We start from the raw sequence: 18545 nt of genomic DNA, 5'->3' as shown, positions 1-18545 counted from the left end.
AGTTTATTCGCTATAGTTTAGAAAATGGTAATAAAATATGACTCAGATCTGTAAAGAACTCAGCTTTATCAAATCAGTTGATATTTCACTGGTTTGGTTAGACTTGTCTCACAAATGAATTAGGTTGAATAGCTGTCAGCTGTTAAATTTAAGTACACATCTAGATAATACCAATTTAGGTCAACCAATTACCAAGCAATGCTTAATTTTGTGTAGTCTGTGGTGTAAAAAGATCGCATTAGCAATAAAAAAAAACACTTAAGCAAAACATGGTCAGGTCAAAGTGGTCCCAAATTTTTATACATTTTACTGGTAATCCACTGTATGAAGAACTTTTGGCCATAATATGTCACAGTTTGCTTTATTTTGCAATCCTTACTTGCATAAATTAACTATAGTATCCTGAACCCACTAGTAAAAAATAAATATATCTTGTGTCTGAATAATTTTTGGTTACTATTCTATTTGAATCAGAATCTATTTTAAGTTTTTTTTACTCTCTCTCATTCTTTGTGACGTTTCATTGTCTTTAATTTCCTTGCTTTCACTAGACATCAAAATTTCATGCTCAACATATTTATTAAAATTATTACTGAAAATAAAATAAAATAAAATCATCCAAGGCCATTTTTACAACAGTCATTTTCAGTCATAAAATGCCATATCTCACTGCTATTCTAACACTAGTGCAAAATCAGAGAGACCACAGCATGATACGAGAGACATGGACAATGGTCAAATATAGTTTAGCAATCATTACACAGAAATATTTGACTGCTCAGTGCAGATACTGATCAATAGGGATCAAATATTACAGACAGCCATGCAATAATGAGAAGAAAATAAAGGAGACTGACAAAGAGAAAAAGTGCTTGGCCAACCATGTCCCCTTGGGGTCCAACATTGTTTTCCATTGGCAGCTTGGGGATTTGTATCAAAATGGGATCTGGATTGTTATGAAAGGATATGGTAATTAAATAAAATTAGAGTGCAAAGGAAAGCAGCCTTATACTGCATCTGTTGTGTGTCTCTTCCAGCACCACTGTCACATTTAATCAATTACACTCCATCAGGGTGACAAAAATCATTACAACTAGAGGAAGATCATCACAAAAGGATGCTGTGTTTTCGACAGAGGAAAAACATTTCCAAATAATCACTTCATTTAAGCTTATGCTAAAAACATTTTCCAACATGGCGAGCTAGAAATTTCATCTTCTCATCTTACCCAGGAATTCAATTTAAGGATGACAGTGTTTGTTCACTAACACACATATGTCAGAGAGACTAGTGACCCGTATGACTCCATACATAAAGACAGCTATAACATTACTTAAATCAGCTATATGAATTAATTACTGACAAGCTGAAAAATGACCCAAGGGATTTATATTTAATAAAAGTGAAATTTACATTTTTTTTTTTTTTTTAAATAAAAAAAAATGTCAATGTGCAACACACTTTAAATAAAGATTTTCTGCGCATTTTCACTATTCAACAACCTTAATATATATTTAGATCTATCATTAATAATTCAGTCCTCCTGTAAAGTGCAAAATGACAATTTCAACAATTTGCACAGCACTGATTACATTGATCAAATATTTTCATTCAGAAAACTTCATAATGGTTCCACACCTGCAGGAATAGTTCACACAAAAATGAAAAATCATACATATGTCAATACAAATCTGTACTTTCTTTTTTTCCTGGCCTTTGGTATTCTCTGCTGCTATTATTTTGGTCTTTTCCTCACAATGCTACAGTATCATATGGCTTGGAATGCATCACTCAAGCAGCATTAACTTATTTTATACTTTTAATATTTAACTTTTGTCTTTTATGCCTGTATACTTTCATTGTATGGACAAAAACAGCATGAACATTGTGCTAAACCTCTCTTTTTGCACTATACAGCAAAAAAAGTAAAGAGGGGTTGGAACAACATGAGGGTGAAATCAATGACAACCGAATTTCATTGAATGAACTATTCCTTTAACTACACTTTCTCCAAAATCTGTTTGTCTCAGAGACAGATAACAGTTTCACTTTGAGTTCCGCTTTCAACTTGATTCAACGTCATCAGGTGATAAAGAAACTATACAGAGTCAGCACGTTCCATCATCTCTAATATATTGGATCCATAATTTTCTTTCTAATAGGAAGAAACCTTTGTTTTATTAACCATTGTTACTGGCGCCCCCCAGGGGTGCGTACTTAGCCCATTCCTTTATATTCTATACACAAATGACTGTCAGAGTCCATTTACCACTACTCAGTAATTTAAATATGCAGATGATACAGCCATTCTTGCTTTGCTAAATAAGGACAATGACTATTTTTTGAACTATCAATGTTCTATAGCACATTTTAGTACGTGGTGAGAGGATAACTTTCTGCACCTCAATATTTCAAAGACAAAGAAACTGGTCTTTAGCTCCCCAAAAACACAGATCCATGCTTCTAGCATTACCATTAACGGAGAGATATTTGAAAGGTAGAGTATTTCAAATATCTCGGCATTACTTTGGATCAAAATCTCAACTTCAACCAGCACACACTAGGGGTTTACAAGTGCTGTCAACAACAAAGACTGATAGCTATTCGTAAACTTAGACACTTGTCTGTTCAGCCACGTCTTCTTCTTTTGTATCGCAGTATTATTGAGCCAGTCCTTACTTATGGTGCCATTTGTTTTTTTCATGCTAACAGTTACCAACAAGAACAAATTCTTAAAGATAACTTATTTAGCAAGTAAAATTATTGGTATTCCTACCCCTAATTTATCGGATAGTGTCTCGACATTCACGTTATGAAAGGCACAAAAAACGACTCAGACCACCCACTTTACAAATATTTGATCCCCCTGCCTTCTGGTCGTAGGAATAGGTTACAGATGTGTAGAAAGGCCAGGTATAGTAAGAGTTTTGTTCCTATCTGTACAAGCTCTAAATACATAGGAAATCGGCCATTAATGCGTCATGTATGCTCTCTTGTTGTTGTGTGTTTTTTGTAATGTTTTTTTTATGATGTCAGCAACTATTTTTGATGGTATTATGAAATGTTGATAATTTTACATGTCATGTGTGTTTGGGTTATGTACGCATTTACGGTGGAAACTAATTTCCTCTCGAGGACAAATAAAAAATCTATCTATCTACCTTTGACACATTCTTACAATCTCACGCATCACAATACTGTCTGGCAGTGTTAAGCTGAAATCTGAGTAAAAGTTTAAAATGGTAAATTTATGGGCTGTGAAATTGGCAGCCAATCATGTGTCCCTTTTCAAATCAAATGCGTATAGTGGAAAGCTTTTCCTGCACACTGGGCTGGAAGCTGTTGGATTACACACACACACACACACACACACACACACACACACACACACACACACACACACACACACACACACACACACACACACACACACACACACACACACACACACACACACACACACACACACACACACACACACACACACACACACACACACACACACACACACACACACACACACACACACACACACACACACACACACACACACACACACACACACACACACACAATTAATGTGAGCAGAGAGGCGCAGATACATGTTGACACTTGCGTGACCACTCCCAAACTCAGCCAACATTAGTCAAGGAGATTTTCTATCAGTTCAATGTTCCACCAGCCTCTCAAGAACCTGCAAACATTTTTTTTTTTTCTCTATCCCTTTGTTAAACAGACATAGATTAAAAAGAACATTCTGGGTAAAATGCAAGTTAAGCACTATTGCCGTTGAAAATAAATTTCATGCTTCAGTTCAAACAACTGAAAAACATTTAGTATAATTTAAATTTGTAGTGCATGTGAAGTGGAGGAGAATATGTGGCAAGAGAACATTGAAGTTTGTATTTTTGTAATTAATTCATTGTAAAATATTTACATGAATTAAGTACAGACACATTTCCTTTCAGTAATGCCTTGAATTTCCTTGAAACAAAGTTAGCATGTCACTTGTTTTATAGCCAAAAATCTTACGTTCATGTTGATGATTAGTTACTTGCCATTGTTAATCAGGGGCAACTGGTCCAGGGCCCACTAACTAGGGGGCTTCAGCAAACTTCCAAATGGGCCTCATGATGAATAAAAATCATTTAAAATAAGATGATAGAGGAATTAAAGTAAGCCCAAACAACTAAGAATAAAGATATTTCTTATTTTAATTCACTGACTCCTTCAACAAAAGTTTTTTTTTTTTTTTTTTGTTAATCATGTAAATTAATAAATCTTAAAACTTCATGGGAATTTTTATAAAGAATATACATTTTAGTTATGACAGGCTCTAAAATATTTTGTCAGGTAATAATTTTGAGTACAAAATATTAAAAAGAATATATATATATATATATTATTTTTATTATTCAGTAAATTATGAAAGACTGTAAAAGTCATGTAAAATCATTGGTTAACAATATTGGTATCCCTGAAAAAAATGTAGCTCTTAAAAATAAAAACTTCAATCTTAATTATTTTATTTATAATTAATTTAATCTATGGACACTTCTAGCTACTGTAAATTTTATTTAAAAAAATAACAAGTTTCGAATGTTATTGTGTACAATGGGAGGCCTTGGAGTAAAAAACTATACTGTGAGTCATTATCATCCAAAAGAGCATTTTATTGTGTGTGTGTGTCCCTGTGCTTGATACATTATTTTAGTATGTTTAAATGTGCTTATGTGCTTACTAATTTTGTGAACTGAGATTTTAAAAGCACACTTGGACACGGATCTCAAAGCTGACAGACATGGACACAAAGCCAAACTCCAATAGTTATGCAATAGCCATCCCTTTCTAGTATACTTGATAATAATAATAATAATAATAATAATAATATTAATCGGTTGAAAGAATAAAAAGCAGTTTTACCCTGTAGCCCAAGACTGGTTGCTTACTGAAGCTAAGCAGGGTTGAGCCTGGTCAGTACCTGGATGGGAGACCTGGGAAAACACCTGGGAAGAGGTGTGAGTGAGGCCAGCAGGGGGCACTCACCACTGAGGTCCTGACTCTCTGTGGTCACAAAAAAATCTGTGGATGTCTTTCGAAAGAGTAGGGGTGTAACCATAGACAGTATAAGAAATGGACAGAGTCATCTCATTGGAACTCAATTGAGGCAAGTGAAGCCCATTTTCAGCGATTTTTTAGGACTTCCGTTCCTGACGCGCAGACTCAAACCGAGCTTGACGACGTAGATGTGACGTGAGCAACCCGTCTGTCTTCTAGTGGCTGTGGCATGAGAAATCTGAATCATTCCCTTCCGAATCTTGCAGAGACGGAGAGCGTGAGTAGGAGCTGTCCATGAGCTACGAGCAGGAGAAACTTTTGCTAGGTATTCTGATTAATTATTTTGTCATTTTGCCTCCACGTCTCCCCGATTGTCCGCGAGCTTCTCCTCCCGTCAATACGGTAATCTCTCTACTGTGCGACAGAGAGTCGTGTGGTTATGACGCAATCGTTAGCCTACTTTTACAAAAACTGTTTTTACTGGGCCATAACGTAAGCTACAAGGTAATGGAGCATTTTATACATTGTCGTGTTTCTTTAGAAATAAATAATGGACAAATGGAGTCTTCAAACGCCTCAGATGTAAAGTTATTCGCTGTCAAAGTGACGCCAAAATGAATGGGAGTCAATGGGATGCTAACAGCAGGTGAAGTTCTGCTACAAGATGGTGGCACGCGGCCGGCTTCAACTTCCGGTCGACTTCCTTCCCGCTTGGGTGTAACCCTGGCATCCAAATTTGCCCATTGGCCTCTGTCCATCATGGCCTCCTAATCATCCACACAGACATACATATATACATACATACATACATATATATATATATATATATATATATATATTGTAACGACTATGGCTCGATGGGTAAAAAATTGACTTTTAATTTATATACTAATTAAAAGTGAAAACACTTTCTAAGTCCCACAGACTTGGCAAACTCTGTAACTGAACCCCCGTTTACGACTCGCTTCCCCCCTCTCGACAGTGTGAGCTTCAAAGACATTACTGACATTCCGATCTCAACAGAAAACCCGCTCTGAATCACACACACACCAAACCACTCTGAAACTCCTAAAATACAAGTTACACACACGCATGAAATGTTTTTATGTAGTTTTCTTGTCTATGGGTTGTGATGGGATAAACTGAGATATTTATGCACCTCTGCAGATGTAATGGACACGTGTTGATACATTTGAGATGTATCTGTTTCATTTACTGATATTAATGTCGGGTATGATATCCTACGGATCGTACTGAGCTTCTTTATACAGAAATATAAACTATATTCCGCACAAATGTTTATATTTCTATACATAATGTGGTATTAAAGTTTTAATGCATTTTTCTGGGTACGATCAGAAGAGGCGTTCCTTCACAAACAATGAAACGCTCCCGCCTCAGAACCGAAAGATTCCATTGGGTCCCGTCATCAAACAGGGCGTTACCCCGCGCTGCTTTAAAACCAAAACACAAGCAGACGCTCGCTCTCTTCTCTTCTCTTCCTCTCAACTCATCCAACTTCTCTGGACCCTCCTCCCCGGCGCAGCGCTTCTCCAAGGAACATCTGAAGGAGGCCCTGGCCTTCTCCATCGAACGAACCCATGTTCGAGTCGTAACAGCCGGTCTTTGCAACTAAGATTTCCAGCCTCTCCCATCCCGGGAGACGAATCTGAACTTTCTCGGTAACGTTAAATTCAAGTGAGCCTTTACATCGTTTTTCGAAACGACCCAGAAGAAGAAGCTAGACGCAAACCAGCCGGACACGCGCACGCGCGTCCCCTTTTCAGCATCACACTGAAAGAGTACCACATCTCGCAAGTATATTGATTCCTATAAAAGCTGTTCCAGGTGTCTAGGTCTTAGGTCTGTGATTTAAGTTACCCTCTATCTTCCCTCTATATCTTTCTTTCTTTCATTCCATTTTCATTCTGATCACGCTATGTTTATGTTTTTGTTCGGTTAAATGTTTATTGGTTTGTTTGCATTTTTACGTACGTTTATGTTTGTAGTTTATATAATCTCTAGTGTGTGCCATTTTATTAATAAACCCATTTATACTTTTAATTGTCTCTGTGTTTGAAAACCCACTTTATAAAGTCAATGAAATTAAAGATCTAAGCTACAAGCTCGATATTGACTACCTTGAGTAGTTTTAATTCATAAACTCAGAAAGTTTGATATTCGTGGCCAGAAGACAAAGCTTTCTTGGAGTTTAAAAAGGGATACTCCCTTCTTAACTGTCATGATCAGACAGTACAGAACAAGGTAATCTCGATAATTGATAAAATAAATGTACATGCGACTTATGAATTATGACTATGAGTCATAAATATTAATATTCCCTATATTCTTGAGCTAATTCACATTTACCCCGAGTCGTTTACGCTACAATATACATACATATATATACTAATTGGCTTCATCACTCTCTCTCATCTCCATCAATAAGCTGGTGTATGGTGCTTCTGGTGCAATATGGCTGCCATCGCATCATCCAGGTGGATGCTGCACATTGGTGGTGGTTGAGGAGAGTCCCCCTTCTATGAAAAGTTCTAGATAAAAATGTAATGAATTATTATTATAACCCAGAATGTTCTTTTCAACTCTCAGTGACTCCTTCAACAACCGACTCCTTCAACTGACTCCTTCAGTGTGAAACAACAGCAGAAAGCTCTGCTCTAGCTTGTCCATTAGAACAGCAAAATAAAATAAACATTATATGCAATCTTGAACACAACAGGCCCTTTTATCTGACAGTGTTCAACCAGAGGGCATTCTCATTATTCACACCGACCACTCTCAAACCTATTTTAGGCTACCATACAGAAATAAACACCAAGTCCCCTTGATTATCACAGTGATCTGTTATTGACAATATAACCACCTTCTTTCAGAGACATCATAAGCAGACCTCTGCCAAAGGATACAGCATTATTAGCACATGGAAAACTCTCAGACCTATACCTGCGGTTTGGAGGGGGATCAAGGGATACCTCTGCTAGCTCCTTCTGAATCCTGGAAAACAAGAGCGAAGTTTCAATACACTCATTGCCATGCTCAGAAAAAAAAAAAATCAATCATCTCCTGCACTGCATTTAATAATGAACAACACATTGATTCCCGTACGTTTTCACAAACTCAAGAGGACTAGAAAAATACAAAAGGTCAGAATAACACTATGAGCAAACATTTGACTTTTTATCATCTTATTAACATTAGTGTCATAGATTACAGCCCTAATTCTTGCATGCAAACAGGATACATGTGGGAACAGTATAAAGAGTAGAAATTACATTTGTAGCTGCTGATTTGCTATATGATAAAACATGTCTGTGTCTCAGGGGTGTCTAAAGCCCTTTTCGGAAAGGACTAGTTTTTTAAATACCGATTTGGACGGGGCCATGTTTATTACAGAGGTGTGAGTGTGTGTTTTCTAGATATGGGTGTTACAAAATGTATCGTATATGTCTTTTAATTATTTATTGATTATCATTTTAATTTATTATAAAAACTCTTCACATGAGTTTAAAGTGGCTGTTTATAATAAACTTGCATAGTGAGCAGAGAAATCTAGATCAAGTATCTTTCTCTGACCTGGCACTGATATTAAAATGGGTATCTTAGCAGTTTCTGCGATTTGGCTCTATAATGTTATAATTTTTTAATACAGTGGGTGCTTTTTAATCGGGAGGCTGCGTCCTAGTAAGGCTGCATATCTCAGCAGCCACGTCATCAAGCTCCGTCGAAGGACGTCTCAATTTGATGGATCCTTTGAAGGCAGCATTTGTTCCACGTCCTTCATTCAGCTTATTTTGAAGGATGCATCAAGTGTATTCTTCGTGTCCTTCAATTGCCCACAATCCATTGCACACATTCCAATTTACAAAAAAAGCAGAAAATGAATCAACACTGAGCTCATCCAATTTCACGACGTAATGCAAGACAAGATGAAGTCAATATGTTTTTTTGGGTTTTTTTGTAAATTAATTAATTAATTAAACTGTAAAATAAATTTAAACCACTGGAAGACCACAAACGATTGTAATTACCTGTACTGCATCAATAGAAAGTCAGTTAATATAAAGATTTTTTAATATGAAGGATTTTTCAAAAGTATAATTTAAGTATTTTCGCGCCATGACCACGGGGGCGGAAACATTTATGACGTAGCCATGCACACTTACTAGACCATCTCATTCTAGAGTTTAATGCTGAGGAAGACTCTAGCCTATACAAACCTCAGAAGGACTGGACTAAGGATGCAGTCTCACTAGGATGCAGCCTTTCGTTTGCATCAGCAATCACAGACATTCACATTCGAACAGGATTAGATTTCTTAGAAGACCACTGGGTTGACCATTGAGAAGTAATTTTCACATTGCAGATGACAAAATACATTAAAAAAAATTTTTTAAGAAAAGGCTGTTCACTTTATTTAAACAATTCATTTTGATTTAAAGGGGTCATATAATGCCATTTTTGTACAAGCTAATATGATTCTTTAGGGTCTAAATTAAAAGTTTGTAATATACTTTAATTAAAAATTCTCATTAGTATTAAAACTCATTTTACCTGGTCAAAAACAGCTCTGTTTTCAGCACGCCGTTTAAGTGCATGTGTCTTTAAATGATAATGAGCTTTGCTCACCCCGCCCCTCTGTTCTGTGGGGCGTTTTTGACACAACCGGACACAACACACGTGGAGTGTTGCCTTGACAACAGTTGAGGGTATATTTTGAAGAATGGCAGCGGGAGTCTCTGAGGACACTGTGCAACCGTATCAATTTGAACCGGAGTCGGACCCGGAAACAAAATGACGGCCCAAAGAAGTTCGACAATTAAGGCTCGAATAGGACATTTCTGAATGGTTGGTTAACGTAATGTCACTTTGATCTATCTTTTTATGTACTGGCAGGGTAGAGTAGTGAGATACGAACGCTATGTGTTTACTGATGTATACGTTAGTTCATTGACAGATTGATGTTACAGCTAATGGTCATGAAAAATTTTTTCCGGTAAATGTAGGCTTGTCAGTGATGCGTAACGTTATCTATGCAGTGTTACGTACAACTGTCAGGGCTGAAGCACTGACATGAGGTCACGGCAGGAATGTTTCTAACAGTAGTTGAAGGACACCTAAGAATTTTGTATTACCATTCATCTTCATGCAGTTATAACTGTTTTTTTGACATTACTTAATCATTTACAGACACCGTTATAAACCATCAACAAAAGTAAGCTTAGTGTAGTATTACCACGTTAACTTTAACACCTGCGTACACAGTTTGTAATAACACAATAACCATATTGTGTTCATTATAAACTTGGGATTATGAATTATATTGAGAACGTCGTACATAGAAAACATGCCGTATGTGTAAACCTTAGCCGCATTCATTGTGAAGCGTGCAAGCAATTTGCAAAGATTAATATAAAGATTAATATAACGGTTAATAAGACGTTAAACTCACTTATTCTGGAGGTGCAGCAGGAACACGAATAGTTGGTACCGATCCTTTTTTCAGGAGCAGCTTCTTAGCAAAACCAGCTTTATACTGACCCTCGTTTGTAAAGCAGTCTGGTGTGTGAAATGATTCGCGCAAACATGAAAGCATTGCTGTTGATCGTGGGTTATTCCCTTCGAAAAACAAAACTCAGCCACTGTGTCTTCAACGGTTCGGATTTAGGAACATCAAAATGACTGCTGTGTTCCTTATTACACCAAAGAACAGAACACCACAATCGCTTTTATGCCATTCTGCTCATAGACAAGTGCTCCAGCGTATCAACAATGGTGGACTATGATGACAGCTCCGTTCTTGTCTGTCAGTCATATAATGCAGGTCGATGGTCACTGTCTCAAAGAGCATGCACAGAGTCCAAATTAAAACAATTCCCCATCGTCCAAATTAAACAATTCCCCATCGTAAGTACACATTGATGGCACAAGACACGAAACGAGCGGTTTGTGTGAGAAAACGAACAGTATTTATATCGTTTTTACCTCTTGAACACAGCTGCGTCCAAATGATCTGAGAGCGCGGGCGGGTATAGATATATACACTAGATGTCGCATTGGCTACTGCGAAACCGTAGCCAATGCGACATCTAGTGTATTGTTGGTACAGCTTGATAGTATGGAAAATTGTCCAAATAACTTAACTGAATCTTGTGAATCATAAAAATAACTTGATTCAATTAAGTTATTTGGATGTCTACTGTATGTTTAGTTAAGTTTATCCTACATGATGATATAACATGTTTCCATCATATGGAACCCCTCTCCATGATTTAATCAAATTCAATCAAAGAGTTCTTTTTTGGGCAAAAACAAAACAAAACAAAAAACATTCCCACTGATTCATATCTAGGGACCATAATGTCAAAGAGACTTGGGGTGGGCTGTTTTGACTTGGGCTAGTAATCAACCACTTAGAATTAAGAAACCACTTAGAAACACCCTGGCAACCACACCCAACACCCCAGCACCCCAGAGTTTTGAATAGAACAATGTAAAAATCAAATTACTTTTGCAATAACTCTGGTGCTACACAAGGGGGAGAAATTTCACACTTCCTGTAAGCAGGAAAAGTTGTGTGAATAAAGCACATTCATTTTGACTGTTGTGATCATTTCACAGATGCAATGTCTCTCAGCATTCATGGCTCATGAGAAGAAATGTCTGACCTCTGAGCACACAGCTGAGAAGAGCAGTGTCCAGCATCTAGGGCTGTACTGTCCCAGTCGATTAGTCGATTAATTGGTCGATACGTTCTGGTTCGACCAAAATTCTGATTGGTCGATTTTTTGCCGCGTTCATTTCATCAGTTTTGCCGCGTTTATTTCATCAGTTTTGCCGCGCTGAGGCGCTCATTTCATCAGGTGGAAAGCACTAACTGCTAATGGGGGTGTTTTCAGAGTACCCTTGTTTCACTGTAACAGTCTGTCTTCAGAACACCCCCCTTGTTTTCACCTTTTTTGGATTAGCCCAACCCAAAAGAGAGCTAACTATAGAAGGTTTGATGCTGAATATTATTAATTGTGAGATCGTTTAATAGTCAGTCCTCTTCTAACATGTCAACAACAAAGAAATCGACAGTGTGGCAGCATTTTGTTAAAATTGATATCGAATGCAAAGTTTGCAAGCAACAGTTTTCCACAGCTCGACGACAAACATGACATATCATCTAAAAGTGGTAAGCTCACTTGTCTGCATTAGCTTGCCCTGTCTGTTTTGAGTAGGCTATATGAACATATCATAATTTGCATATTTCAATGTTTTAGTGTGATAACCTAACTTTTTTATTTTTTATTTGGAGCCTAATGCAAAATTGCGCTGTGCTGTTGGTTGTGTTAGTTTTGAGCCTAGGATGCTTTATTTTTCAGTTATGCACTTTATTTCGTTTCTGCTCTTGATCTGGTTTGTTTAATAAATATTCTTTTTTTTATTAAAGTGGACGTGCCTTTTGTGTTTATTAAGAGTAAAAGCTTTAAGTTAATAGTCTATTCGTGTCTCAGCTGTGAAGCTGAGCTCATGTTCAGACTCGCTCGGTGCGAGGACATGCACGGTGAAATGATAGTGTCTGACAGTTATAACTTATTATTATAACATATGACAAAAATAATTGTCTAAATTATGTTGCATATTCCTCAACAGTTCTTGTGATGATATCACTAGTTGACAACATAGTACTATTTTCGGAAATCATAAGCTATGATATTGCAGGTGCACGTGATGCAACGCTGTCAGAGCCGACAGACTCGAGTGTCAGACTCATTTCAGTGCAAAATAATTAGGTCAAAAACGATTTAATATACTGCAAATAGCCTACTAGTTTTTTATGTTTATTTATAATTCATTTAGGCGGACAACAGCTACCAAGTACTGCGCACAGTGCGCATCTAATTCATTTAACGTTTTTTTTTTTTCTACCGTCATTTTTAGTCGATTTTAGTCGATTTTTAGTCGAAAATTTCAGGACTTCAGTCGACCAAGATTTTCTTTGGTTGAGTACAGCCCTACCAGCATCTACACCTGCGTTCATCATGAACACTTAGATCTAGAAGAAAATAAACAGTTAGGCCTACTACTAAGAGAGTGATATCAGCAGAAAAATTATAACTTTTCCGCAGGGTCAGTACGGAACCAGCAGCAGTTATGGAGTCCTCAAGAGGCTGATGTGTAATTTGATAAGAAGTGTTTTTCCTGAGGTGGCACATTTATATGGCTGAACTTGAGAAATGAAACGCTGAACATGAGCTTGAGGATCCTGTAGCCTGAAGGGAACAGATTCCCTCCATATCTGAAACATTTCTGCCATTGTTGCTACCACACATATCCCTTCCCTCCCTCAGACTCAAAAGCTCCCAGTGGTGAAGTCAACAAATCACTTGATGTGACACGTCACCAATGTGATTAGATGAGATGTACCGTTTTAATAGCAATGACTCTTTACTTAAGTGTTAATGTAGGGCTGGGCGATAAAACGATAACGATATGTATCGCGATAGACACGTAATCAATATCAATAAAAAATGCGTTCGATAAAACGTTCGATAATTATTTATTTATTTTTTTCGTTGGAAGAAACCAGCAAAGCAAGTTTGATTGCATGAACAAAGGCACTCACTCTCTAGTAACTAGATAAAACAGAAAAAGTCAGCTCGCCTGACTTAAAGTCTGACCGTAGTCAGACCAATGTCGTCTGCAGATTATGCAAGACCGTCGTCAGTTTTTCTGTTATTCGCGTGCTTATGCGCTGTTCTAGCTAGTTTCTCAGCGCATACATGTGAAGCTCACATGCACTAAAAGCCTGTCTACCAGCGCCTGAATACTAAGTTATCTTTCGAGTCTTATTTTGCTAATACTGTTATACACACAAGGTTTACATAAACTAGTCGGATATGTCTAAAGTGAAAGCAAACTTGAGAAAATTGAGAGAAAATCTGCTTGTCAAATGCGTGTATAATAGACGCGTCGCGCGCAGCTCTTAAAGAGACAGTAGTAATAGTAAACACGCTGCCGCTTGTCCTTAAAGGGATAGTTCACCCAAAAATAAAAATTATCTCATTATTTACGCACTCTAATGTTGTTCCAAACCTGTATTAATTGCCTTCTAATATTTTCTAATATTAATATTTTGAAGAATGTGGGTATCCAAACAGTAGCTGGTCCCCATTGACTTCCATAGGAGGAAAAATATACTATGGAAGTCACTGGGGTACATCAACTGTTTGGTTACCCACATTCTTCCAAATAACTTTTATTTTCAACAGAAGAAAGAAACTTATTCGAGTTTAAAACAACGTGAGAGAGTAAATTATGAAAATTAGAATTTTTAGGAGAACTATCCCTTTAATGTTAATAAAACAACAAAATGTAAAGAGAAAATCACTCACTGCTCTTGACTAATAACTTTATTAATAGCTTTAATAAGTATCAATGTATAATTTATAGAAAATAGAAAGAAATAGATTTATATAATTTATAGAAAGAAATCGTAATATTATATTTTTGCCATATCGCCCACCCCTTTATAAAGCATTTCTTACGTATTCTTTAATTTTGCACCTTAATGTTAAGAGATAATTGTTAAGTGTTCATTGTGATTTTAGACTTTTGAGTTTTCCATGGTCGTGTTGACATTTCTGCCTTTTTAACTGATGGGATTATAATCAGAGGTAGGTTAAGTTTAAAATAAAAAATCTTTAAATGTAATATATTTGTCTCCTGGACTGGTCCTTATTTTAAATATGTTATAAAAAAATTCAATAATTATCGATATCGACCGATATGAAACACTTATATCGTGATACAGTTTTCAGCCATATCGCCCAGCCCTATGTTAATGTCAGTTTTCTGAAGCACGGCTGTCGGACTTCCCGGGAAAGCAACTTAGCATCAAGCTAAGCTTGACCTGGACAGAGGATACTGGCCCAAAAATGTCTGGGAACATATAATTGTACGTGTAATTGTGAATGTATAATACATTGTGGAATACAATAAAATATACTGGAAACAATTTGGGATGCAAGTCAAACCTGGTGCAAGAAAATGGAAAAGAACAAGAGACACATCTCTCCAGCCTCACATCCTCCAACCCTGGACCAGTCTAGGAATGCACATCCTGTCTGATTGCCCACAGATGTTTAGCATACCTCTTGTCACTAGTGGAGAGTTTAGCCATGGTTTTGCTAGGGATCTTGGCCTCTTTCTTTCAGAGTTGATTCTGATTTCTGTCCTGGGACTGTTCTGATGGGAGAATCTCTCTCTGCTCTGTATCTGAACTGGATCTGCTTATGTTGGGACTCTTGTCCAGTCTCTGCTGTACATCTCTGAATACACACACAGTTAACAACAATAAAAATGCAGAGGACACATTATTAGTTGTTATTAGTGAAGGGATGAAATAACAGTCAGATAATTTTTTGCAGTATATTTAACATTTAAAAAAATAAAAACTTGTCTCTAAATGGTGGTCTCCATCACTCATTTTGTTTGCATTACTTTATGAAACGACTTGTAGCAGGGATGTATCTCAGTTATTTATTTCAGTACTGTGAATTATATTTTAATGTTGTATATTTGTTGCAGTCTTTATCCAATGTAATAATCTAAATAATATTTATGAGAAAACCCTTTGCGTTTTTTGCGATTTTGTGAAACAGTTGATGGGCTCCATTGACTTGATAATAATAACTGATTCTTGAGCATCAAAACAGCATATTTGTCAGGGTGCGGGTAAAGGGATGAGGAGAGGACTCAATTGTGCAGAGTTTATGTTTTTTTTTTTTTTTTAATAAAACTAAAACAAACAACAAAAACTACCCCATGGGGGAAAAATTAGACTGGACTGCACTCGACTGGACTGGACTGGGCAGGACAGGAACAGGCAAGGCACATTGGCAACACACAACGGGAAACATTAGACAACGAACCTGCATGACTGAAAACACAAGGAGAATAAACCGAAAGCAACTAAGGCAGGTAATGAGGGAGGACAGGTGGGGCAAATTAACCAATAATCAGATAACAAAATGGGTGGGGTTACACAATAGACAGGAGAGCACAAACAAACATGACAAGCCATGTGCTCAAACAAAAGACACAAACTCGCAGCTAATGAGAACACTCATAAGCTGTGTGTTAACAAAACATAACATGAAACACACGGCCGATGTAAACACGAACCACGTGCTACACTGAAAACAACAATACGCGAACAGAAGAGCATACAGCCCGAGCTAACTCAAATTTCCATGCTCACACAACAAGACAGAGTGCGCTCACAACAGAAGATAAACACAAAGAGCATGAATGTCCGTATCCTGACACAGAACCGAAACCAAAGTGTTGGGATCCGAGCACCACACTCTGCAAACAAAACAACTTCGGACAGAAGGCCGAGCTCAGAACCACACGCTCACCATGAAAGACAAGACGATTGCAGAATCAGAGCTCTGTCACCAACCCAAGAATAAACAGACCGGATGGAAACTTGGTGGCTACATTCGGGGGACGACCAATGGAGAGGGAGCCATTGTCAGGTGAGCCCCAGGTGCAGGGCCAATGTCAGTACATGTAGAGAGACAGAGACATCGTTGGCACTGGAGACGTAGGCGAAGTCGCGGTGACGAGCGTCGGAGGTGGAGCCAGATTACCAGAGGGCTGAGGCGGAGCCAGTGTGACGGAGGACAAAGACGCCGCCGAAGGGAAGGAGGAACCCGCTGCAGCCGCAGAACAGAACGCAGCGGACAGCCTGTAAGTCTGTGGTAGAATCAGAGTGACGACTGACCAAGGGTGAGTCTGTGGGACGAGGGAACCCGGTGAAGCTGCAAGCCAGATGGTATCTGGTGGAGCCGAAGGTGGGAGGAGCCAAAGCGTAGCTGATAGGTCGAAGGGCCTAGATGGAGCGAAGGGATCAGAGGCCAGAGGCGAAGCCACATGATCCATTCACTCAGGCACTGATGGCGGTTGCACAACCTGATGCTCTACGTCACAGCCGGGCGTTTCCAGGGAAGACGAAGTGCTGCAAGCATCCAGCAGAGGAGGGGCTGGAGGACGGGCTAAGCATTGCGGTGAATGTGACAGAGGTAAGTTTGATGAGATCAATAATGGTAATTCCAATTCCCAACAGGTTGACGAAACAGTCTAAATACTGTCTATTAACAGCGATGATGAAGAACAGACAAATGATTCAGGGTGGGAAGCAGTACCTCTGTGTCCAAATCAATCAGCCAGTCCCCAGTTTCCAAATCCACCAGAACTCCCTTAAGCCACAGATGTCACTGGCTCACACCCCTGGTCAAACTCACTCTGGGGCTTCAGGGCAATGGTTCATTTATCTTCGTCTGCGGGACGCTCAAGTGGTTGAGGGTGGTGGTGGACTGGGCTCTGGCTGTGTCCTGAATCGGGGACAGACGCTCTCCAGACACCTGATGATGGCCTACCTCCAGTTTAATCCAGAGGTGTCTGGGAGGTCAACGGGATGGTGATAGTTGGCCCCTATCCAGAACAGAGATTTGAGGGTCTCGTCGTCGAAGGGTGATGGCGCGACGACATAACTGCTCAGTGAATGAAAGTTGTCATCTGAGCCACCGCAGCAAATTTCGCAGCGTAATCCATTTTCTGGTCCAATCATCTGTCACGGGTGATTGCTGGCAGACAGAAGAAGGAGGAAGAACATGTTCCAACATGAAGTTTAATGAGAATACTAATACAATAAACAGGCAGGGCAACACACACTAAATGGCAATGTAACTGTGATCGGACAAACACTGAGTAACAAGAGGAACTAAATATACATGGTGATTAACTAAATGACAAACAGCAGTGATGATGATTAGTGTCCAGGAAAACGGATGAGTGGCGGGAAATTCAAACAAAATAAAGGGGCAGTTTACACAACACCGGTTTCAACTAAAAACGTAAAACTGTTTATGCATTTTGGCCATTCGTTTACAAGGTAAACTGACTCTCTGAAGACGATGGCGTCATGCACATGCATATTACGTGTTCAGTCTATAGTTTTTCCATCACCTTCTAATGGCCTGGCAGCAGAATACAGGGGTTTTTATTTGTTTTCTCGGATCGTGTGAATGGGGGTTGTTTTGACAATGGTGTCGTCTATACGCGGAAAAAGAAAATCTTCTCCGTTTTAAGCATATCGTTGTCATGTAAACGCACCCTAGAATGAGTATCTGTGACAGTGACAAGAAGCTCAGATGACTCTCAGGAGAGTCTGCTATACATAGACTGCACAATGATCAAGGCCTTCCTAGACTGAGGGGGGAAAAGTAAAATTTCCTATCAGTATCACAAAACCTCAAGGAAATCAGAGACATGACATGCAGGCAGATAGTTTGTGATGCACCTGCTCGTGTATATGTTAAGGGAGTTAAGTCTCATACAGGTTATATATGCAAAAGCGCATGACTTTCCCTGAGACCAATGCTGCCCTAAGAACAAATGAAACGTTCAGAAGCATG

General features: G+C 38.4%; 1 protein-coding gene across 1 annotated transcript in view; it reads right to left on the bottom strand.

The window, feature by feature from the left end:
* Positions 1-18545, bottom strand: part of ube2e1 (ubiquitin-conjugating enzyme E2E 1) — a 52911-nt gene that overhangs the window by 27812 nt on the left and 6554 nt on the right. The window contains 1 exon segment of the mRNA XM_082186839.1: positions 8023-8073. Coding sequence (XP_082042965.1) covers positions 8023-8073 — 51 coding nt within the window.

Source organism: Leuciscus leuciscus (genome assembly GCF_965113295.1).
Source record: "Leuciscus leuciscus genome assembly, chromosome: 12".
NCBI classification, from domain to species: Eukaryota; Metazoa; Chordata; class Actinopteri; order Cypriniformes; family Leuciscidae; genus Leuciscus; species Leuciscus leuciscus.
This window is presented reverse-complemented; position numbering and strand designations above follow the sequence as displayed.